Raw genomic sequence first — 24,730 nt, 5'->3', positions numbered from 1 at the left:
ACACTTCCTACCCCGGGCTCAGTTCCTCGTCCACTCCAGCGGCGTTTGCATTTGTTTAGGCCTACGTGCTACGGTATTGTCGATGAGACTCTTTTAAGCCAACTCCAACCGAACTCCCATTTTGCGAGTGCCGTGTTAAATCGACAGTACGGAATATTTATCGCCCGCCTCGTCTCTATCCCATCATCGCCTCCCTCCCCCCATGTTCCCCGGCTCTCCTTCCGCGGCCTGGCCATGGACCAGGCTGCTCGTCCTGTGCACAGCGTGCCTGCTGGTTCCTTCCGTCGAAGCGGAGCTAGAGGTGTTCGTGGTCCCCCATAGTCATATGGACGTGGGCTGGGTGTACACGGTGCAGGTGAGTTACAAGGATAAAGCTGGGATAGGGTAGCGAGTGGCAAGTGAAGATGTGCGGGCTCGAATCGCGTTCTCGTAACCGTTTGCAAGTATTGAAGTGTGTATGTTGAACTTCTTTCGCGCCGTACGTAGCCGACCGTACGAATCGGAGGCAGGGTAATAGAGGCGAGAGATCGGTCCGCCTTGTGAGAATTAATGACAGTGCTTCTAAGTCGACGAAAGATGAAGACGGCGAAAATCACAGCAAATGCCTGGCTACGATGTGGGCAGCAGAGGGCAGTGCACCTCCGATTAGCACGGATGCCTACGGACGGTGCGAAATAAGTTCACCATACGTACAACAAAAATCATTTGTACCCTGCGGTGCATCTCAGTCCACGCTCCCCGCCTTCACGTAACGCCCACAGATCCAGCGTGGCGAGTGACGGTACCGCAGAGTCAAATAATACCCCGCGCCCACCAACACAAACCACACGGCGTGAAGAACCACTTCATGGGCCATTGAATTGATTTAAGGGCCATGTTGGGCCCTTTCCCAAATGAAATTTCAGCATGAGATTGAATGGTGAACGGATTCATGATATGCCTCAACATACTCGGGTGCAAATTGACCAATAATTAATCAACCCATGCGAATCCATATACGGTACTGGGATTCGTGAATAAATATCATCAACGTATGTTTAATGGATGAAGAAATGTACAAGTTATATTTTCAGCTGAATAGAGTCATTGTAATTGTGCAACTTAAAAAAACCCGTTAATCACAGTGCTGCATATTGATGTTATCGCAACAATCGGAACGCATTTGTTGATAGCATTGCCTTAAAGCAAACATGCGTGCATCACTGGTGTTGGTCGTGAGTGGGAATCGAACTCAGGCCGCACAACCGTGGCCTCTCGTTCTGTATACAGGCTGCTTAAAACAATGTTTAACACTTCTGAGAATTTGCAACAACACCACAACGAGATGTGCTTCCGGGCTCTGGAGACCACCTGGAGAAGATTCCAGGCCACGTGTTGACAATGATGGCGAACACGTGGAGACTGAGAATAGGTTTTCCCCCTTTTATCTGTCAACAAACAGGTGTTAAGTTCTTAAAACACCAAACTAAAACCTTTTACAAGGAATCATGTCTGTTGTAAAAGGTTTCAGTTTGGTGTTGGAACAACTTAACACCTGTTTTGTTACCAGATTAAAAGGGGAAAAACCTATTCTCATATTTTGGTACTGGCAAAGGAGGTCCCATGATGTAAGTGGAGACTCTTTGACTTTTTGAAGCTACTAATATACATTTGTTATCATGTCCCAGTGTATGATCTATTCTTAAATCCTTTATATTAAGTTCACTTGCTTGCTTGCGCGCTTACGACCGTGCAAATTTGTCGGTCGTTTTTTAACCCACTTCCCGTGATCCAATCGTTGTGCGTGACAATTTATTTTTGTGAAAAAATGTTTCCAGAATGTTACACTTGTTAGGAAAAAATAAATTATATTTAATTACCAATTGCTTAATGGTGGCAGGCGATCATCTGACCCATAGGTGGCAGCCATCTCAAGCCAGAGGACGAGAGGACTCTAGCCGCCACGCATATAAAGGATTTATAGTGAAAAACTTTGTTTTTACGGGTTAATTTTTTTTTCCATTAAAAACGATCGTCCCATGTAAGCGCCGCGTGCATCCTGCAGGAGAGCATGCACGCCTACGCAGCCAACGTGTACAGCACGGTGGTGCGGGAGCTGCTCAAGGCACCGGAGCGGCGCTTCATCGCCGTGGAGCAGGAATTCTTCCGCCTCTGGTGGGACGGCGTGGCCTCGGCCGAGCAGAAGCACCAGGTGTGGCCCCCGGAGTGCAACGGCATCGGTGGGCCCAGCTGGGTCTTTCCGCTAGCGTCCTCCACTTTGCGTGGAAACCCGCGGTCTTTCGCTCCGGAGATACAATTTTACGCGTCCAACACAATTGATGCCAACGACTTCAAGAGAAGCTTTTTGTTGCGCTCCACGGGATGATTTTTTTCATGGTCTCTAATTTTTTTGTAGTATCTTTTAAAGCTGTGGAGAGCTATGGGAGATATTGGGCAATCCACAGCCCACCATTGTTGTGGTTCTCTAACTAGCCAGTGGTCTACAAGTGGTGTAGAAACCCACATTTTGTATTCGTCATGCACTCCAGATCCTGAGAATCTCCATCAACTGTAAAAATGTAACATACATGGCTTGGGCAGGTGGATTATTTGCAGTGCATGTATAACGTTTGTACTCAGGATGCTATCCTGTTAATCAGCAGCATTAATGAGTGACATCGATGTGACTATGTTTCCGAGTATGGGCAGCATTTTTAAATAGAGAAATGCCTTTTTATTAAATGTGAATATATTTAACTTTTTTACTGTGGGAAGATGTGGTCTGTGTGCACATGCAGTTTTATTTTTAAAGGCTGGACTTGCATGTGTCACAGGGTGTCTTAACGTGAATCAGTTACAAGAGTAGATGTTCGTTTTTACGTTTTAAGTACTGTTCATAATTGCGGGAAATTTTCACTAACTCACAACTTTGTCAACGCTGCAGGAAACCAGTTCACTGCTGTGTACATGAGTAAATAATTCACGGTTGTATTAAGATGGAGGCCCATTACCTAACAAGGTTGAGGCTCATGTTCCACTGTTTATACAAAACCACGTTACAATACGAATGTTGGTGATGACAGTGTTAATAGGTGAAATGAAATCAATAACAGTTTTTTTTGTAATACTGTCACTCAGAAGAAATACAAATCTTGACAGAAGGGACTGGGTGTATTCAATAAACGAAGAGTAATGAAGGACAGGAAATTCAGAAGGCCAGGTGGTTGAACTGTCAAAATGTTCCTTTCAGTGACAGTATACAAGAAAACAAACGTTATTATTCGTAAATAACTTTGTAAATGTTTCAGCCCATCGAAGCAGACATTTGACAACGTCTATTAAAAGTTGTCCGAAACGTAAAACATCTTGGCAATTAAAACAGCGCTTTTTAGATGTTTAAAATGCACGCATCTCTCATTACTGCTTCTGCCCAGGTGCATGAGTTGGTGAAGCAAGGTCGACTGGAGTTCATAATTGGGGGCCAAGTGATGCATGACGAGGCCGTCACGGAGCTAAGTGCCCAGATCCTGCAGCTCACCGGTAACAATAACATCACTGCAGATAGTCCCCGAGTTACGACGGTCCAACTTACGATGTTTGGATCTTACGATGGCGATAGCGACAAAATTTCGATTTAATGCTTTCGTGACTGCAGGGATAATAAAATAAAATAATATAATAAAATAATTCTCACATTTTATTATATTATTATATTATTTTATTATGTTTTATTTTTATTCTTTTATTATTTCCATTCTACGTGACTTTACCGAAAGAACCAACAAAAAAGCGACAAAGTTGTAAAATATTTAAAATTTCGCGCGGCAGCAAAACGCAACAGCGTACTAGGTACGAATCTTGGTGAGTACAGTACAATATGATACGATACGGTACGTTCAATGCATGCATGATAGATAGCTTTAGCGATTTCATTTTAGGATTATTACGATACGATACGTTCAATGCATGTTAAAAGTTTTTATAGCAGATAGGATTGTGTCCTGAAAAAACTTTCTATTAAATTGCAGTTCATATAGGTAGGCTAAGAATTTACCTTGGTTTTTTTTACTCTACATTTTACTGTGCAATACAGTATTGTAATTAATAAATACATACAGTATATAGTTTATACAGTACGGTACTGTAAATTTCTCTGTTTTGCTAAATTATCACCATTCTCTAAGACTCCTGGGTAGGCTAGGCCATCTTCGACTTACAATATTTTTGACTGACGATGGGGTCGTCGTAACGTATCTCCATCGTAAGTCGAGGACTACCTGTGTAGGTATGCAGGGTTTTGCATTTGCCAATACTTCGCCCAGAGGAACCCTCTTTATTTAAATACAATGACATATATTCCTATCGACCATACACAAAAATAAACTACAAGCATATGTCAAAAAGCTCTCACAATCATTATTAACTGCCTTAAAGCAGAATAATGTATACTTGGCTGACATGTCGCACAGTGACGATTCTTGTGAAGAAGGCTTTGCTAATAATGGATGTGGCGAGTTTATTGTTTTTATATCCTTTATATTAAGTTCACTTGCTTGCTTGCTTGCGTGCTTACGACCGTGCAAATCTTTCAGTCGTTTTTTAACCCACTTCCCGTGATCCAATCGAGCTGACATTTTCCACACAGACTCGTTGTGCGTGACAATTAATTTTCGTGAAAATATTTTTCAAAATTTTTACACTTTTTAGGATTTTTTTTTTTATATTTAATTACCAATTGCTTAATGGTGGCAGGCAATCATCTGACCCATAGGTGGCAGCCATCTCAAGCCAGAGGACGAGAGGACTCTAGCCGCCCGTTTCAAAGACCAATGTGGGCTGAGTTGTGGCCCATTGAACACGCATATAAAGGATTTATAGTGAAAAAACTTTGTTTTTACGGGTTAATTTTTTTACATTTGTGCTTGAGAACCAATATCAGCGTAGTCCGGTCACTTACATTTCTTTTCCAATTCTGTAATGACACCTCTGCATATTACCATTGCGGGGAATGGAGTTGGATTGTCACCGATGAAGCTCTCATGATTTAAAGGCAAGGTCACTCGCCATTAGACACCTGGCTGCCTCAACTACAACAAGAATAATCAAAGTGAGCATACGTGCTCTCCCGCACTTTTGTACACAACCGTTGCCGTTTGTTTCATCCATTTGCCGGCAGAGGGTCATGGGTTCCTGTACGAGACGTTCGGTGTGAGGCCGACGTTTTCTTGGCACGTGGATCCATTTGGCGCCTCGGCCGCCACCCCCAGCCTCTTCGCGATGGCCGGATTCAACGCCCACCTCATCTCTCGCATCGACTACGATGCCAAGGATGCCATGCAACAGTTGCAGGTCATTGGTAATAGCCATTACCATTGTTATAGCAGGAATGCAACGTAGCCCTCCCACCTCGCAATGTGATGAAGTGTCAGGGCTTAAGGTCACGTGTTGATTCAATGATGTATATTTATTTTTTATAAATGGCAGTGATTATAGTGCCAAATTGCCTTACAGTGACTGAATCAGTCCTTCCTGTAAACCCGTTCCATGTCATTTGCTAAATGTGCTGTTCGACGCTTGGGCGTAATCATTTTAACGGATGAATCGATGCATCGTTAGATGCTTAATTATTGTCCTTTTAACTTTGCAGTGTTATCGCCTTTCAAGGTTACCACCCTTGTCCATGTGCTTAAAATAATTAGACCATTGTTGCTCATCACAAATTATAGTCGAGCATTTTGTCTTTCGCATTTACACCTTTAAATTCCAGGCCAATTTCCCACATTTATATTTAGATATACAGTGACGTGATACTTATTATTTCCCAAAAAGGTTGGCTTTTGCCCTCGCGGAATGTAAATTGAAAACTGTTCATATGCAGCACCTACCGCTGGCTTCTCAGCCACCGTCATTGTGTGATTGATGGAATGCCGAACTTGCAATCACACGTCGCGAGTTTCGTTTGTGGTAACAGAACGATGTAACCCTATTACCTGCAACTTGACACGGGTTAAACATGAGGTGAAGTATCACAACCTCTATTTCGACCTGAGGAAAATCCGATGGGCCGTGAAGCTCTTTTTTCACAGCTGCCCAGTGCGGACGGCTCGGCAAGCTACACACAGCCCTAACCTGTGTGCCGTCATCCTCCAGAAGCTGCAGTTTGTGTGGAGGGGCTCCCGCTCACTCGGGGCACGACAGGAGATCTTCACTCACGTCATGGACGAGTACAGCTACTGCACCCCCTCGGCCCTTCCCTTCTCAAACAGGTTTGGGCTGCCACTGAGTGGGGGGTGGGTCGAGTGCTTTGGTAAGGCCCTGCACCGCCAAAATGTCAATGTGGCCCGGACAATTGTCACTCGTCTTAGTGGTGTGGAGCATTGTTGTGGTTGCCCACCCACACAACAGGTCTACTCCCCTCCCCCTCGCCCCCCCAAATCTGAGCCACACGTGAAATAGGTGTCTCTCACATTCTTCGCAAAGTCGCAGTACATTTGCAACATATCATGAATCATATAAACTGTTGGGGAGGGTAGTGGTGAAAGCACCGAGCTGAATCGCTTCCCGGACATGGCTAACGTCCGTAGTGAGTGATATCTGAACGAGGTCCAAGACCCTCACATCCCACTTCACCAATCCGTTGATCGGTCTGGTGAAGAATGATCAAACAGCCCACGTGACCTACACGGTGTGAGGCCTACATTCAGCACTGAATTGACAATGGACTGTGAATTAAATATTGTTCATTAAGCTGTCAAACATACAATTGACTTTATTCAAACCGGTCCGACATATTGGCTTCAGACAGATGGGCGGACGTAATATTCTGAGTAGATTACTTACAGGACAACTCAAACTGTCAGTAAGATAAAAAGTCTTGTTCGGTGTTTTATTGATGCAGGGCACATATAAACGTTCACCACATAGTGTAAATATAAGAGGCCTTTTGTGTCACAAAAGAGGCATTTTGTGACACTAATGGTAGATCTTCTTGGCTCTTTCGGTAAAGTCATGTAGAAGGGAAATAATAAAATAATAAAAATGAAACATAATAAAATTAAAAACTAATGGTAGAGTTGTATTGTAACTGGGGGAGAGGGAAACGGAAAACAATGTCGTGATTTAGTCCACTGCTCTGGCCCCTTCTCGCATACTCTCTCAGGAAATTATGGCGATTTACGTCAAAACGGAAATTGTATTTTTGCTCAAGTCGATCCATCACAACTTCACTACACGAGTGTGTAACACCAGCAGCTGAGTCATGAATACAAAAAACAATTTATTCATCGTTTGCACAGAAGACTAACTAAATTAGCGTTCATCAGAATGCCACAATGTTTTGTTCTTTGTTGTATCCTTCCCAGGAGTGGATTTTATTGGAATGGCGTAGCCCTGTTCCCAGACCCGCCGGCTGATGGTATCTACCCCAACATGAGTCTGCCGGTTACAGCGGACACCGTGAAGCCTTACGCCGACACCATGGTGGCAAACATCCGTCAGCGAGCCGCGTGGTTCCGCACCAACACACTGCTCTGGCCCTGGGTACGCGGCAACGCACCACACGTGCTTCACACAGTCATGCCGCTGTGCAGATCTTACAAACGCACACGTGGTTTAAGCCGTCTTAGTTTTTTTATCACCTCGGTTGATGAGAAAAATGCTGAGCAGAGGCCCGAAAATCCAAAACAACAGGGCGGCCAGAAACAAACATCACTATTGAAGGTGTGGTAGAGAAGAGATAATATGTCACATGAATTGAGAAGGGTTTTGAGAATATGGGAAGAGAGATAATGGATGAAGTTATGAAATTGCGCAGAGCAAGCCTTTGAGTAATTTGGTAGTTGATTGTAGCATGGATGAAACAAAACGATCAGGCTGGTAGACTCAATTAATTAGTCACAATCGTAAAGCTGATATTAAATGGTTAATTTTCTGATGTGATTCATGTTTTTTCAGTTTAAAATGGTTGCAGCATGATGTGATTAAAGTTGTGCAAATGAAATGGAACGAAAGCAGAACAGTGCGGAGAGAAGTATTGATAGCTGCATCATGGGACCTCCTTTGCCAGTACCAAAATATGAGAATAGGTTTTCCCCTTTTTTCTGGCAACAAAACAGGTGTTAAGATATTCATATTCTTGGTTCTGTCGGTAAAGTCACGTAGAAGGGAAATAATAAAATAATACAAATAAACGTTTCGATTGCAACACAAGCAATCATCATCAAGTGTTAAGATGTTAAAACACCAAACTGAAACCTTTTACAAGGAATCATGTCTGCATTAACCACAATACAATGCAATGCAGAATGCAAAAAAAACGTACTCTAATAATATATGCATTGTCTTTGAAACTGATTGGTCCACGCCAAAGACAGCTTTCTTTTGAGCCTCGTTTCAAAACGCTGTTAGACCAGAGGACATCCTCTTTCTGGGAATTCACTGACAGAAAAAGGAACACATGGAATGGAGTAATCACAGAAGTTGTAATCCTCGTATTGACCGTTCAGAAAAAGTGGTCTTGGTCAGGATACATCGGTAAAAAGGATTATGGATGTTGAACTTATTTCGCACCATACATAGCCAACTCTGCTAATCGGAGGTGCGGGGGAAGGACAACAATCCGTCATGGCTCGATAGATTGTTACAGCACAGGACCCTCAGAGATGGTGACAGCCTTCGTCCAGCAGTGGATTTATCATTCATGATGATGAACAATACATGTGTAGGGGTGTTAGAGAGAGAGCCCGTTATGCATGGCAGCCTATGGCAAACAAACACAGTGGGCGGGGCTACGTAAGTGCACGGGGAGGTGCCCTCTACGACGTCCGAGCCAGGCACCCTGGGGGGGGCTGGTTCGAACGTTATGATCCCCCGGGGCCCCACCCCTCAGGGAGGGGTTGGGTATAAAAGGGGATGTATCAAAGGGCTCGGGAGTTATGTTAAAAGCTAACCAGAGAAGACTGAAGACGTCTTAGATAGAGCCCTGGACTCCCCTAGTTCGATGTCCTTATCAGGGCCGAACAGGACTGAGCCAGCGGCGTGGTCCCGGAAGCCAGAGCCGGTGCTCTTGTAAGAGCTGGTCTGGGACTCCGGGTACCGGGCCCGACTTACCAGTGTCGGGCCAGATAGCCTCCCCTAGCCCATTAGTGGAGGACTAAGAGGCAGGCTAGGAGTAGCTAGGACGTGTATCCTTAGCTAGTCGGGTGAGGGGGCCGATACCCCCTCCAGTGCTGTATGCCACGAACGTGCTGTGTCAAATAAACCCGTGTGCCTCCAACTCCGGTGTCAAGAGTCGTGAACGATATTACACATGCATGGAAAAAGAAGACTAAATACCAGATTGTGGATATAAATACTGTTCATCGAAGAAGAAGAAGAATATGAAAAAATGTGCACGTTGAGCACGTATATAGGCTGATCACAAATTTGCGAATCGCTCGATGGCCCTCGGCGCATTGCCTCTCTCCTCGTTCGGTTCAGATGCTGTCGTCGGTTACGAAGTGGCTCCCCGTTGGGCGCGTGCTCCGATTTTTGTTGTTGCAGGGCTGCGACAAGCAGTTCTTCAACGCGTCCGTGCAGTTCGACAACATGGACCCGCTCATGGCCCACGTGAACGCGCACAGCCAGGAGTACGGCGTTCGTCTTCGCTACGCCACGCTCGGCGAGTTCTTCAGCAGCGTCAAGGCGGCGGGGCTTCGCTGGGACGTGCGGGATGAGCGAGACTTTCTGCCGTACTCCTCGGGTATGATGGGGAGCGAGCGGTTTCATCCGAGCGCTGTGTGAGACTCGGGTGAGGATTCGGGGGGGGGGGGGGGGGGTGTGCGAGTAGAGTACTTACGTATTTGTTGAACTTCTTCGCATCGTACGTAGCCAACCGCGTGGGTGGACTCGGGTAAACCATCAAACCCGGTGCGAACCGCTCTGTGGTTTCCAACCCTGCCTGTCGAGTCCTTGGTGCCCTGTGATATTTAGCTCATAGCACTTCAAACTAAATGAACAAACAAACCAAAGTAAAATGATCGTAAACATCCATAGCCGGTGAGACTCCGCCTTTCACCTCTGTCTCTTGGTGATACTCAGACTAAACTGTGCTGTAGTGATTTTTTAAAGTATTATACAATTTAAATATTCAGTTGTTTGTAGGTTATCATTACACGTTTCAGGCAGGATGTGAAATCGAATGAACGCTCACGCAAAAAATAATTTAGCAACGCACTTATTTACAGTATGATGCCTTCCCATGCCTCCAACCATCACCGCGTTTAACTCAGACTGGCAGTCGGCATGGACCGGCTTCTACGCCAGCCGCAACACCTTGAAGGGGCTGGCGCGGGGGGCGCAGGCCGTGCTGCACGCGGCCGAGACGCTCTTCACGCTCTACGTGCGCTCGGGCCTTGCCTCCTCGCAGGACGAGCTGCTCGTATTCGAGCAGCTGCGGCGGCTGCGCTGGGCCTCGGCTCAGGTCCGGTGGCGAATGCACGCACACGCTCGTCGCACGCGCAAACACGCTCACACTTCCAGACGTACGTCGCCACGTGCGCAAAACGCTCGCTCAAGTTCACGCGTCCACAGACGCGCGTTCACGGATCGGAACACGGGTGATTGCACTGTGCTATGAACCTGTCAATTGTACGTGTGTATGTTGAACTGCTTTCGCACCGTACGTAGCCAACAGTGTTAATCGGAGTTGCGGGAGAATGACAACAAACTAACCATGGATAATCTCAGGGCTATAGAGAGGGACGATAGATTGGGCGATTTACCCCAGACCCTGGGTCCATTAGAAAGGTTTGAAGAGGTCTCAGAAGGGGCCTCATCTGGCACTTTACCTCGGCCCTCTAAATACATTTGAGCGACCCTGCATATTCCACATCATAACCTGGTCCATGCTCATATTCAGCTCGCAAATGCTCCGTTTCTCTCGCTTGATGACAAACGTCTTCCGAGTTTGATCTCTCCGACTTGCTAGTAGCAAACCCGGCGAGTGACCCTCGTCTCTCTAGGTGCAGCACCACGACGCGGTGACGGGCACGGAGTCGCCGCCCGTGCGCGAAATGTACGTGCGCGACCTGGCGGACGGGGTGGCGGGCGTCACGCCTGCGCTGGCGAGCATGCTGAGCGCGCTCGTGCCCGGCCTGCCGCCCCCCTCCAGCATGCGCCTCCTTTCGCCCCTCTTGCAGCTCCGCACAGGCACGGATGCACGCCCGTATGTTTTCACCGGTCTGCTGCCCGATCAATCGGTCAATCGAGCAACCTTCGGTTGTTTGCAAAACAAATGTGCCTTCTTCTTAGTTTTTTCGGTAAAGTCACGTAGAAGGGAAATAATAAAATGATAAAAATAAAACATTATTTCCCTTCTACGTGACTTTACCGAAAGAACCAAGAAGATTAATCCCTGCAGTCACGAAAGCTTTAAATCTAAATTTAAATGTGCCTTCATCCTGCTATTTTTCATGTTGTTCCCAGCACATGTGTTTATCAAGTTTGGTGTGTCTTCGTGATGTATAGCAGCATCGCTACAAGAGGAATGTGTTAAAAACACTGCTCCCTGCGCAATGCTCGTCGTGGATTACGTAGACTCGTCAGAGGCCCTTCTGTGTGTAAGCATTTGTTGAGAAGCACGCCATTATTTGTCATTGAAGTCCCTTGCTGTTCCAACAGCTGTGTTACGGAACAGCAGCACAGTGGTTGTCTACAACCCTCTGGGCTGGGAAGTGATCTCCTTCATCAACCTGACGGTGTCCAGCCCAAAGGTGGCCGTGTGGGACCAGCACGGCCGACCTGTTCCTACCCAGGTAACGATGCCCTATTATTCTCGGCGTCCCTTGGCCCGTTCGGTCGCTGGGCATGACCGTTTCGTTCACTGGTAGCCCCTTGCAGGCATCTTTACACTTCTCTATGTCTGCCATTTTGCTGCGTTGTTAATAACCTTGTTGGGCTCACCACATATACAGAATGAATAATATTTCATTCCATCATCCTGTTAGCCTTATAGATTAGTGTTTCTTCAGCAGTATTTACGAAATGCAATCCATCAGCAGTCAGGCTTCGTAAGCAAATGCAACAGCAAGAGCTTTCCGTTGGCAATAGGCAAGCTGTCCACAAAGACTGTGGGGCCTGTACATCAATATCTAAATTGTGGAAAACTAATTAACACATTTTTCGCTTTCGTGGTAGCTTGTGGATAATGAATGTATAGATAAAGATCTAGTTAGTGCAGACCATAGCTTTGGTTTGGTGGTTAGTATTTAAAAATTCTCATGCCTGGTATGATCAGTAATTGTGGGTAATTCAAGTTAATTGTTGGAATAGAATAGAATTATGTACAGACCGATGAGTGTAATTACAAATGTTTGGCCGTGCATTGTCAAGGAATTGTATTTATGTGGCGAGTTATTCACTTAAAATTAATGACTGTACAATTGTACATTTCACTCGAGGCCTCGCTAATGGCATACCTTAAATAAACTAACACCATTTGTATTATAGGAACATCCTAAGGTATATATTTAAAGACATATATCAGCCCTTATAAATATATTCAAATGAATTCAAATTTAAACGGTATATATATTTTTACATTTGCTAATGTGGAACCACACTAATATGCACATACCCAAATTCCAAGCCTTAACCTAAAATAAAAAAAACTGCGGACCCGACGGGCGTGTGTTTCCATCGCTTGTGCCAGGTCTACCCATCAGCGGCTTCAGCCAAGGACTTCTCCGTCTATTTTCCCGTGCGTCTCGACCCACTGGGCATCTCCAGCTTCCGAGTGCAGGTGTCATCCGCTTCTATGAAGAGCACAGGCTGGGCTGCGGTCGGCCCGGACGCCCCCGCTGGTTTTCCCACCTCCGTGACGGCACCGCTGTCGTTCCCCAGGAGGTGGCACCCGGATGGAGTGCGACTCGCAGAACGGCCCAACCTCATTGCTGTGGAAAATAAGTGCTACATGCTCATGTTCGACAAGGACACAAACCTGCTGCACTCCGTCACGGACAAGTAAGAAGAAACACTTGTGGGAGCTGTGCAAACCTCATGTGTGTATATAATAATAATACAGCTGTAAATTTTGATTTAAATAATTTTCTTTCTGTGGTTTTCACACCTGATGATGATTGCTTGTGTTGCAGTCGAACCGTCGTGAGAATTTGTATTGTTTTATATTTGTATTATTTTATTATTTCCCTTCTACATGCCTTTACCGAAAAAACCAAGAATAATAATAAAGCTGTAATTCAGTTTTTATATATTTATTATATCAATAATTATAATGATTTGCATACCTTTCATCAATCCACTGTTAGATAAAGACTTTCCCACGCCGTGTCGGTCATATTTCGCCGTGCTTGTCAGTGCAGGTTCGTGAATGGGACACCCAGGACCGGTTCAGATATTGCTCGCCGCTGGCCGTTGAATTAAATTAAGCTCACTGGGGTTCATAGTACACTCCGCGCACCACTAAGCCACTGCTGGACCCAATTATTATGGTTTCTCAATGTTAAATTGTTAAGTTCCATCAAGAGTAAATTGCAGGTTTAAGTGACCTGCGACAAGTCATCTCTCACTATATTTCAAGGGAATATCATTTGTGTTTCCAAGTATGACTTGTTCATGTAGAAAGCATGTAAGTGTAATATAAATAAGTGATTTTTTTCACAAATACGTATAAAGGAAAAGCTATAGGACATGCTCCTGAAAGCCATTCATAAATATATTTTTCCACAATCCATGTAAATGGTAATTGATAAAATGTATAGGCTTAAAATACATTTATTTTGAAGTTACTCACATCTAGTGTCACTCCACTCTTCCTGACACGCGTGATATTTTCACATTGAAATATTAAAACAACTTTGCTCCGCAGCCCATGGCTTGCAGTTGTAATGCAGCACACGCATGTCTGGCTTCATGCAGGGTCTCTACGCAGACTGTACTGGTGACCCAGCGCTTTCTGGAGTACCGTAGCCAGACGAACGTGACGATGGGGCAACCTTCAGACAACTACATCTTCTCTCCCCTGGGCCCAGCCACGGACGTGTCTCGATTCGTGTCCATGGAGGTGGTCAGAGGGCCGCTGCTCACCGAGGTCAGGCAGTACTTTTACGGGTGAGTGAACAATGCAGCTTCAACCGTGATTTTTTTTGCATGACTCATGGTTACAAATAAAACGTAAACGTGTATTATAGATGCCTCTGGAGGGGCTCTCTAGGGCAGCCTCCAGTGGAGTTCGCTTCCACCAGCAGTGACCTGAGCAGGCAATTACAGGGCTGCGCCTTTAGCTTTTATAAATGCATCTGTGGCAGATGCATCTATAATGTCAATGTAGTTTTTTAAATATTAGAATTTTGCACTGAAATGTAAAGTTCACTTAAACAATGTAACAATTTAATAAAACCAATGTACATTTGTTTCATTGTCCTGCAGCTGGCTAAAATAATGACTACTCCATTCATTCTCGATTTGATTGTATAAAAAAGGCTTTGTTGTGCAATATACGTGCAGTGTGGAGATGTCACGTGATGTGCAGGCTATAACGGGAACTCCGATCCTGTGGTCACATGTTTTTTAAAGTTTTTTTTTTTACTTACCTTTTGCGTCTTTCATTACCCCTCTTAAGTTCACCATTATTTGATTTGCTCCTGCTGCCACTGCTTTGTTTTCCAGCAAGGACTCTTCACCCCCCGGCTCTCACCGCTACGCGGTGCTGACGCGCCTGCATGACGCCCCCGGCGGCTCGGCGGGGGCCGCCGATCTGAGCTGCCATCGTCTCGAGCAGGAGCTGTGGGTGGGGCCGCTGGCGATGGACCGCGAGACCGTCCTGCGGACCAGCACGGGCCTGCGCACCGGCCGCGTACTCCACACCGACAACAACGGCTTCCAGATGCAGCGGCGGCTCTACCGCAAGTTCCCCAAAAACGAGCTGCCCAGGGTCGGTTCTGCTTTTATGCTGCGTGTTTCTGCGCAACCTCCAATTTGCACGGTTTGGTTGCGTATGGTGCGAAAGAAGTCCGACGTTCATATATTGCAAGCGAGCGACTGTATCTGGAATAGCAGCATATGTTTTCCGAATCTTTATTCATCGTGAAGGAATCCCGTGAGCTGTAAAGTTCTTTTTTAAAATCCTTTATATTAAGTTCGCTTGCTTGCTTGCGTGCTTGCTTGCTTGCTTACGACCGTGCAAATCTTTCGGTCGTTTTTTAACCCACTTCCCGTGATCCAATCGAGCTGACATTTTTCACACAGACTCGTTGTGCGAGACAATTAATGTTCGTGAAATTTTTTTCCCCAAAATGTTACACTTTTTAGGGAAAACAAATTAAATATTTAATTACCAATTGCTTAATACTGGCAGACAATCATCTGACCCATAGGTGGCAGCCATCTCAAGCCAGAGGACGAGAGGACTCTAGCCGCCACGCATATAAAGGATTTAGAGTGAAAAACTTTGTTTTTACGGGTTATACTTATTACAGATGTCCAATAGGGGCGGGTTGAGAAAGTTTCAACAACAAGAAATACAAAAACACGACAGGGAGTGCTAAGTAACTGAAAGATAATTAAATCACTACGAAAACATAAATCAACTTTAGTTTTTATTTTACCAGGTAAAACCCACTGAGCTACTTGCTTTTTCAGAAGCGACCTGGCCACAAATGATAGCTCAACAAAGTGGCTTATAAATTGATGTCGAGGTTCGTTGGCCATTCAGCAGCATTGGTTGTTACGTTGATTTTGGTGCTTTGGTGCCGCCGTTGAGTGGTTTTGTTGGGCAGCAGGTGACTTCGTGCTCCATTCTGCTCTGCGACTGCAGGGGGAACTCCTTTCCTCAGGGTCTGTGTGGGGGCAGCATGTGGCAACATTCTGTAATGCGCGCACGCGGCTTAATGCAGTACCGTAACGCATCCATCGATTGCTCGGAAAGAGCTGTATGCTTTGTCGGGACCATTGTTCTTGGCATGTTTTAACCAATTCCTTAGATATATAAGTGACTGGATATTCGTATGAGTACTCGTATAAATGAGCACGATTTTCTCTGCGTTCAAGAACTACTACCCACTGGTTCGGACAGCCTTCATTGAGGAGGTGATGGAGCACGGAATGAGGCTCACCGTTCACTCTGAGCGGAGCCACGGTGTGGCGAGTCTACACGACGGAGAAATGGAGGTAAACGCATCCTTCTATCTATTTTTTTACGACTGCCAGCTTGTTTAATTGCACGTAAAATGTCCATTTCAATAAAGGTTAGCTTCAGCTTGGCGCAGGCGAACTGTGTCAAGCTGTAGCGGATGCGCTGGAGTTAGCTCTGCTTCACGTAGGGGGAAATTAAATGTGGAACTTCCAATTCGCCATGGGGGTGGCATTTGCCAACAGCTGACGATGACGGAGCAGCAGCTGACCACTCATCCTCCCCACAGGTGATGGTGCACCGCAGGATGTGGAACAACGAGAACCACGACTACAACCTGACGCTGAATGACACCTCGCTCGTGCGACCGCTCTTTTGGCTTGCGCTGGCCAGGAAGAGCGACGGCGTGTCGCTCTATCAGCGCACGGGCCTTCAGCTGGAGAATCGTCCCCTCGTGCTTGTGGGAGAGACTCCAGGTCCCTCCTGCGATTGCAGAACTCACCACGGCTTCCTTTCGTCTCATTTCCTTAGAACCCATTTTTTAATCCTTTATATTAAGTTCGCTTGCTTGTTTAGGACCGTGCAAATCTTTCGGTCGTTTTTTAACCCACTTCCCGTGATCCAATCGAGCTGACATTTTCCACACAGACTCGTTGTGCGTGACAATTAATGTTCGTGAAATTTTCAAAAATGTTACACTTTTTAGGACAAAAATATTATATTTAATTACCAATTGCTTAATGGTGCAATGCAATCATCTGATCCATAGGTGGCAGCCATCTCAAGCCAGAGGACAAGATGACTCTAGCCGCCACGCATATAAAGGGTTTATAGTGAAAAACTTTGTTTTTACGGGTTATACTTGTTTGTGTTTAGTTTGTTGCCCTTCCCCGCACCTCCGATTAGCACGGCTTGGCTACGTACGGTGCGAACGAAGTTCGACATACATCCATGTCACAGCCACTTTTCACTGCCAACTCCTGGGTGGTGCATCTGCGAGCACTCGTCAAGAGGCATCTGCCTCTTTTACCTATTAATCCAAACCCTAGGTGGTATTGTCTCTGTTATTTTAGAGAATGCATTTCTTAGAGACAGTCGTATACATCTACCCCGCGTGTGTGTGCCGATGCTGCTGCTCGGTTTTCAGAGTTGGGCGTGGCACCCGTTGGCCGGGCCACGGCCCTTCCAGCTCTCCCGCCCAACGTGCACCTGCTGAGCCTGCAGCTGCCTGGCTGGAGCTACAGCTCCGACCACCAGAAGCACCTCAAGCGACTGCGCCGACACAAGGCCGAGGGTGCGGCCAACTCGACGGCGCACGGTCCAAGTGAGTCGAGCACGGTTGTCCCACGTTTCCCGGGGGCAGGATGCCTGTGGTGCCTATCGCTGAACACAGTGGCCGAAATGTTAATTGCCTCGCCTGGTATGCAAGAGGTCGTGGGTTCGATCCCGACCCTGACGCCTGCTGCTGTATATTTGGAGTTTGCACGTGCTTCCCCGTCAGTCGCGTGGATTTTTCTCTGGGTCCTGCGGTTTCTACCCCCCACATTTAGAAACGTGTGTTTAGAGTATTTTGGCTGCTATAAATTTGCACGTGATGAGAAGCCACTTTGTTAAGCTATCATTTGTGGCCAGGTCGCTTCTGAAAAGAGCTATATAGCTTGGTGGGCCTTACCTGGTAAAATATTTGTTTTATCTACGCGTATATAGTTTTAGTTTTACAGACCTGCGGCGGTGATGGTTTGCGTTTGTCCGCGGCTGTCGCAGACTTGGAACGAGTGCTGCTGAGGCTGCAGCACCTGTACGAGGAGGGAGAAGATCCTGTGCTCTCACAGGCAGCCACCATCGACCTGAAGGTAACCCTAAGCTTAGGCTAAGGCAAAGCACAGAGGCTCACTTAGCCAAAGCGCTCGAACTTACTTATATACGGTACATATAAGGCAAAAAGAATAGTTTAGTTTTATTTGTATTTTTTTAAAGTTATTTGTTTACCTTTACTATACTTTGCACGCCTATCGTGTTTCTGTAATGTTTGTTGATAACTTTCGGACCCCGTGCTCCAAATAGATATCTGTGAAAAGAGCTTTATAGATAATCGGATTCCTCCGGTATAAATACATTTTTTTGATTCTGATACGTCTATCACATATCTGCCCTCACCAGAGTGTGTACCTGGTGTAGCTGTCATGTTCTGTAGATGTTCACAAAATCAAACCTTTTCACATAGAAAAACCACAATTTACAGACTTTTTTCAATCCACTGCTGTCATTGGGTGTTGGTTGACCATACTTCACCACGCTGGTCAGTTGCGTTTTATGCGAAGAATGTGCTTGATTCAGTTAATTTGTCACTCGCCAACATCGGTGGCATTCAGAGCCTATATTGTAAACGGATAAACGGATTCATCGTGCTATTTGCTCCTCCATGTAGCTTAGAGCAGCGTTCTTCTTTGCAAGGCCCGTGGGCCACTGGCGGCCCCTGATGGCCTTTAGTGCGGCCCCTGACGTACGGCCCCCCGACAATACAAGTGATGTCTTATCGACGAAAGGGGGCCCTCTCTGAAAATTAGTGAACAACACTGGTTTAGAGTCTAAATACGTAAACGTAACTTTTCGGCACTGAACGTTGTCTTTGTTTTGTGCTTTTCTTAAAATGGTGCCTCTCAGTTCGTAATTTTCATGCAATTTTTTTGAAATCACATATTAGAGGGTGACCTCAAACCATGGTACGTCTGTGAATCTTAAACAAGTGCACAATGCGAATGTGAGTAGACTGTGCCTTTCGTTGTATAACCTTGACGTGTGATCTCAATTACCGTATTTCACTAATGGACGCATTCAGGGCCTATATTTTAAATGGACTCTGGAGTGTGGGCTCCCCTACCTTGTCCGAAGAGTTTGATTATTTATTAAATGAACCATGCCAAGCGTAAATAGCCACTGATGCTCGTCCTCTGTCACCCTCCTGAATACTGTCTCCAATGTTTATGGTGCACTAGCTCAATAATGAGACTAATAAGCCTTTCGATACCAAAAATGTTGTTCACTGGGTGGTTTTGTTTACGGTTACCTCTTAGCTGTGGTGGAAAACATTTTTTTCATGCACATGTCTAAAAATATTTTTGGGCTTGAACATAAACAGTCCATTATTGCCTCCTGTGAACCCTAATTACTGAAATGTGTAAGCCTGGTTTTGCATCATATATTTCCTGGCCATGTATTGAGAAGTCATGTCGTCAGAGCTCGTCCTGGGATACCACGCACGTCTCTCGCTCGAGACGCCTGGGGACATAGGCATGTCTTACTGCCGCTCCAGTGTTTTTAACGTAATTCTTTGTATTTCCTTTTTTTAGCGTTGGAGTAGCGGTTTTTTTTGTATCAAAACCATTTTAATCGTAGCTCTTTTAGAGTGTTTTTTCTTACGTAAATAGTTTTTTTCAGTAACTTTTATCGTGGCCTTGTTCGCCTTGCCATCCTGGAAAGTACCACAGCGCCAACAACAACGACTACAGCAATGGTAGAGCAACTACCTCGACAGCAGCAACAATAGAGCAATGACACCAACTCCAGCACACAGCTGCTACAGCAACAAAATCGACAGCAACTACAGAAATGGAAACAGCGACAACAGCGAAAACAACCACAACAACAGCAACTACGGAAACAGCTACAACAACATATACTACAGCAACAACTGCAGTGACACCAGCAACTACAGCAATAGTTAGGGCTTGGGCAACAACATCGACTGGAACTACAGAAATGGAAACAGCTGCGGCAACATCACTCCTCTTTTTGCATCACTTCACAGGTTGCCGGTTAATTTCCACATTCAATTCAAGGTCATCCTCACATTCGAGGCCCTGAATAATCTTGCGCCTCCAAATATTGGGGAGTTGATGCCACCCCTGAGTTCCAACAAGAACTGTTGAGGTCAGCTGACTTAGATCTCCTCTGCATCTTCAGAAGGAAGCTGAAGCCCCTGGGCGATGTAGCCTTCGCTTCTGTTGCACTTGGATTGTGGAATTTTCTGCCTAAGGCTGTCGGGGAGTCTGGTTCGGATGGGATATTCAAGTCCCGTCAAAAAAAATAATTACCTTTCAGAAGGCATTTCCTGTTTTAACTTTGCCACTTCTTACCCAATCCCCCCTCCCAGCCCTTGATATAAAGCTCGTTGAGATTTTATAATCTGCAATTTTTAATAACTGATCAGTGTGCTGAATTATGGTTAAACAACCCTCATTACCAACGTGGTACAGAGAGGCCCTTGTTCCACAGCGGATTGTCAAAGGGGCTGTATTTTTTATTATTATTTACCCACACTGCATTTTGTCTATTATTTTAATGCTTTTATGTTGTAAAGGTCAATTCTGATGTGTCCAGTCTCCGTGGATATTTCAGACACTGGGCTGAATGCTGTGGGGTTTTTTTTTATCCCTCAGAATATTGTGAGATGCAATTTATCTTTGAAATGCAGTGGTGTTGTTTTCCATTTCATATTATGATGAATTATTAAAATCTACTATTTCCATTTCGTGTAAAAAAAAAGCATTTATGTTGCTATGCGGTTGTCTGGCATTCATTCCATAGAGCATTAAAATATGCACCATTTAGTTCCGACGAGGAGCTGAACAGAATGATAGATGCTGTATATCTCAAACCCTTTGTATCGTTGAGTTATGTCTATGGGGAAATCGTTTTAGTCTTTACAGGCTTCACTTTTGATACTTAAGGAATAAGGCAGAAAATGTCATGGTTTTGATTTCAGATCCTCTTGGCCTCACTGGGCATAGTGAGGCATGTGGAGGAGCGATCGCTCACAGGCACGTGGGACATTGCTCAGCTCCACCGCTGGCAGTGGAATGTGACAGCACAAGCGAGCGCAGGTAAAACTGTCAACAACGTGGTTTTGTACTAATAGGGGTTTTCCCCTTTTTTCTGGCAACAAAACTGACACCTTTTGCAAGGAATCATGTTTACATTTACCACAATACTTGCAGTCAAATGCAAACAAAAAACAATACTCTGGTAATTTATGCATTGTCTTTTAAACTGATTGGTCCACACCAGAGACAGATTTCTTTGGAGCCTCGTCTCATATGGTGTTGGCGTCATCTGGTCGAACGCCATATGAGACGAGGCTCCAAAGAAAGCTGGCTCTGGTGTGGACCAATCAGTTTCAAAGACAATGCATAAATGACCAGAGTATTGTTTTTTGTTTGCATTTGACTGCAAGTATTGTGGTTAATGTAAACATGATTCCTTGCAAAAGGTGTCAGTTTTGTTGCCAGAAAAAAGGGGAAAAACCCTATTAGTATATTTTGGAACTGGCAAAAGAAGTCCCATGATGTAACGTGGTTTTGATTTAAACATTTAACTGGCAGATATTTGTAGGGACCACCTTTGTGTGCATATATGAAGTAGGCATCATTTTTCGGAGTGTTTTTTTAGTGTATAAACTTGCCATGGGTGAGGCCAACAATGTTTCTTTTTCCTTGACCTTACACAGCCACCAAATTGTTTAAACTCCTCAATTGCCCATAAGGTAGCGTGGGTTCTAGTTCGCAAAATAAGGCAAGAGGTTCGTTCACTCTGGATTACCCTGATGATGGAATGGCTTCAGTTGATTTACCTGTATCCATAGGCATATTTATAACTGTTTAAAATAACCATTTTAATTTACCATCGTTGTTAAACTGAAAATGCATCTCGCAAACGAAACGATCACATTATCACGGATATATCGTTTTCAAGATTACACAATACAATTTCTTACATCGGTAGAATTATTTCCTTTTTCACTGTCTCATAAAATGTTCACCATTTAATCTAAGTGTGAGTTATATCGTAAGAGCTTCACTAGAGCACGTTTCCGTCCACCCTGTCCCCATGTGACACGAAGGGTTTGTTTTCAGTGCACGTTTTACCACCATTCGCGACACACGGAAGCCCCTTGTTCAGTGCAGGCGGTGAGTGCAATTCGTCTTCGAATCACAGTGGGGTTTTATTCTCCTCTCTCCTTAATGTACCGATGCATTGTCAACATGTAACCGATGTAGTTCTATCAGCGTTGTGTTTACTAACGCACGGTATTTTATTTGCAGAGGCTGCTCACGAAGAGAGAATGGTCCACGACGATTTCATTATTACTATTTTCCCCAAAGAAATTCGCACCTTCTTTGTCCACTTTGAAAGTATTATTTAACACTCTTTGTGAAGATTTAATATCCAAAATTGCTGCAACCTTTCAAAAACTCAATATATTTTCTATGATTTCTAATACTGTAGACATTTGTAAATGAATGTCAAATTAACTCTAAATGTTTGCACAAGTACAATTTTAGATTTTTTTTATCTATGTCAAACGCTGGGTTTCTGTCAGGAATCATTAAATGTACAGTATTGCAACACAATATTGTGCGCTACGAGTGGTGCGATAGCGGTTGCCCGTGTGAAAAGATACCTTTGGAAAGTATGTTAAGCGAGCACCATAGGACCTTGTCAACCTACCACATTGCCCTGCAAGAACCTGGGCAAGAAAAACTGCGTTGCTTTGGCCTCTGTTTTTTTTTTTATATTTGGAGAAACCAGCATTGTCCGTGTCTCATACATTGTGCATCCGACACATGCAAGTTGTTCCCAAACACCTCGCGCAATTTGCACGTCTCACACACACAGACATGCGTCATGTCACTTGCGTGGATTTGACGAGGGTGTTTCAAAAGCGATTTGACAAGTGACGGTAGCGGCAATGATATGCCGTGTGTACACCCTCGCTTGATGTTACTGGAATATTGTCTCCTCTTGCTACACTGGCCTAATGTGTGCGAACACAAGCCTTTTCACTTAAAAGTTGCAATGGAGTTTTCATATCCCAATTGATCACTACAAAATAAACAATCTTCTATTATAGCTTGGCTGATTTGTTACTATTGTCCTGAAGGGAAATAATGAAGCCAAATGTACATATATAATATGCAATCAATAGTAAACAATTAAAATAAGTGTGAAAAACAACAAAGCAATCAGATATATTTTATCGCGTATTACTATAAAAAAAAAAGTTCTAACTGTGACAATTGGAATTCTACGAACAAAATATGAAATGCATTGGAAAGATTAAATGAGCTTTCCAATGATGTACCATACAATGTGCTGTCCCATTTACCTTTCACAAACTGCATTAATATAACCGATAAACATGAAGCGTGGCTATCCGTTTCCCACCATGGGCCTTCCAACTTAAATGTAACTGATTTCAATTCCGTTGCAATTTGTCCTGAATAAAGCCACTATTTGAACCCAGACTAATTTGTCCGAATGAGTGCACGTGCAATTGTGCGTCTGTGTGTGTGTCTATCTCTGGTTATGCCTGTGTTTGTCCATCTCCGATAGTGTCTGCGTGTTTCTGATTGTGTTTGTGTGAAGAAACGTGGAATGTGGAGACATTACTTGGCCACGGGTATAAAAGGGGCATAAGCACGTGGGTCTGTGGAAAGTGTTAGTGGTGAAGGGAATGGATAGTGTCGGGTTGGCATTGGTGTAAACTTGCCGACTCGCCCCCTACGTTATAACGTATGCTAAACTTCTTTCGCACCGTACGTGGTTAACCATGCGAATCGGACGTGGGAGTTAACACTTACACCAGAGGTGGGGCGACAGTCCGTGTTTATTTGTTAAAACAAGAACTCTTTACATAAAAATCATGCGGGAAGCCAACTCAATCCATGTACTGTACAGCATATCGACTCACAGTGGGCTTTTTGTGCCCATGTCGTCACGGAACATGCTGACAACCTAGAGTGTTTATTTTCTACCAATCATCCCTTTAACTGAGATGAATTTGCAACATGAGTAACACTGTACACGGGAAAACTTAGCGGAAACTCACGTTGCAAATAGTATGGCTGAGATAGCGTATGCACGTGTAGTGTAGCACAAGTCGGAGACGAGGTGTTGCAAGAGGCACCTTTATTGTAACACTCTTTCGGTTCACACAGGTCCGCCTCCTCCCTTCTTGATGCCGTACAGCCCACCTTAGACACAACCCTAACCGTGTTACACCGACGACATCGACCGAGACAACCAACAACTGCCCGGCCGCGCAATTATCGAGTGATGGTGGCGAAGACGACGGCGACAAGAGTCCACTCACTCCCAGAACCGACAGCCCGAAGCTCTCGCTCTCCGCTGCTTTTATCCTACTCGGCGTGGCCTGGCTCTGCCCTGGCCGTGCCTCCCTTCTAGAACTCACTAGCGGGTTCCAGGGGATTCCCAATGAGGTCTTCCATGACCCTTGCCCCAGTTCCTCCACCCTGCCGGCACACCCGTGTGTACGCTCAACGGCGTGTGCGCTGTCCACCGCAGTTTCCACTGCTGGACAGCAGTTTCCGCAATGTCACTCCACACGGAGAGGGTTGCGAGAGTCGACTGCTGCATTGGAACATACTCGAAACACGCTCACACAGAGCGCACAATGTTCTTGGTTCTTTCGGTAAAGTCACGTAGAAGGGAAATAATAAAATAATAAAAATAAAACATAATAAAATACAATTCTCACAAGTTTTATTATTTATTATTTCCCTTCTACGTGACTTTACCGAAAGAACCAAGAAGATGAATCCCTGC

General features: G+C 44.9%; 1 protein-coding gene across 1 annotated transcript; it reads left to right on the top strand.

Annotated features, from left to right (window-relative positions):
* On the top strand, positions 1–23,409 carry MAN2B2 (mannosidase alpha class 2B member 2). Its single transcript, XM_061552906.1, has 19 exons — positions 1–355; positions 2,045–2,191; positions 3,414–3,519; positions 5,156–5,328; positions 6,130–6,245; positions 7,341–7,518; positions 9,520–9,718; positions 10,248–10,438; positions 10,980–11,166; positions 11,638–11,771; positions 12,668–12,978; positions 13,894–14,085; positions 14,644–14,908; positions 16,024–16,143; positions 16,395–16,581; positions 17,253–17,429; positions 17,870–17,958; positions 20,871–20,988; positions 22,207–23,409. The coding sequence occupies exons 1-19, from the start codon at positions 203–205 to the stop codon at positions 22,305–22,307; spliced, it is 3,144 nt and encodes a 1,047-aa protein (XP_061408890.1). The 5' UTR covers positions 1–202; the 3' UTR covers positions 22,308–23,409.
* The last annotated feature ends 1,321 nt before the right edge of the window (positions 23,410–24,730 follow it).

Source organism: Lethenteron reissneri, chromosome 17, assembly GCF_015708825.2.
Source record: "Lethenteron reissneri isolate LAM-NWPU_2019-01 chromosome 17, ASM1570882v1, whole genome shotgun sequence".
Lineage (NCBI taxonomy): Eukaryota > Metazoa > Chordata > Hyperoartia > Petromyzontiformes > Petromyzontidae > Lethenteron > Lethenteron reissneri.
This window is presented reverse-complemented; position numbering and strand designations above follow the sequence as displayed.

What these genes read in the sequence shown, in the direction of transcription:
- MAN2B2 (XM_061552906.1), top strand. Translation starts at nt 203, where the DNA reads ATGTTCCCCGGCTCTCCTTCCGCGGCCTGGCCATGGACCAGGCTGCTC. An exon ending in CGGCCGAGCAGAAGCACCAG is followed by an intron (nt 2,192 to 3,413) that starts GTGTGGCCCCCG and finishes GCTTCTGCCCAG; the next exon opens with GTGCATGAGTTGGTGAAGCA. An exon ending in TGCGCTGGGCCTCGGCTCAG is followed by an intron (nt 10,439 to 10,979) that starts GTCCGGTGGCGA and finishes TCGTCTCTCTAG; the next exon opens with GTGCAGCACCACGACGCGGT.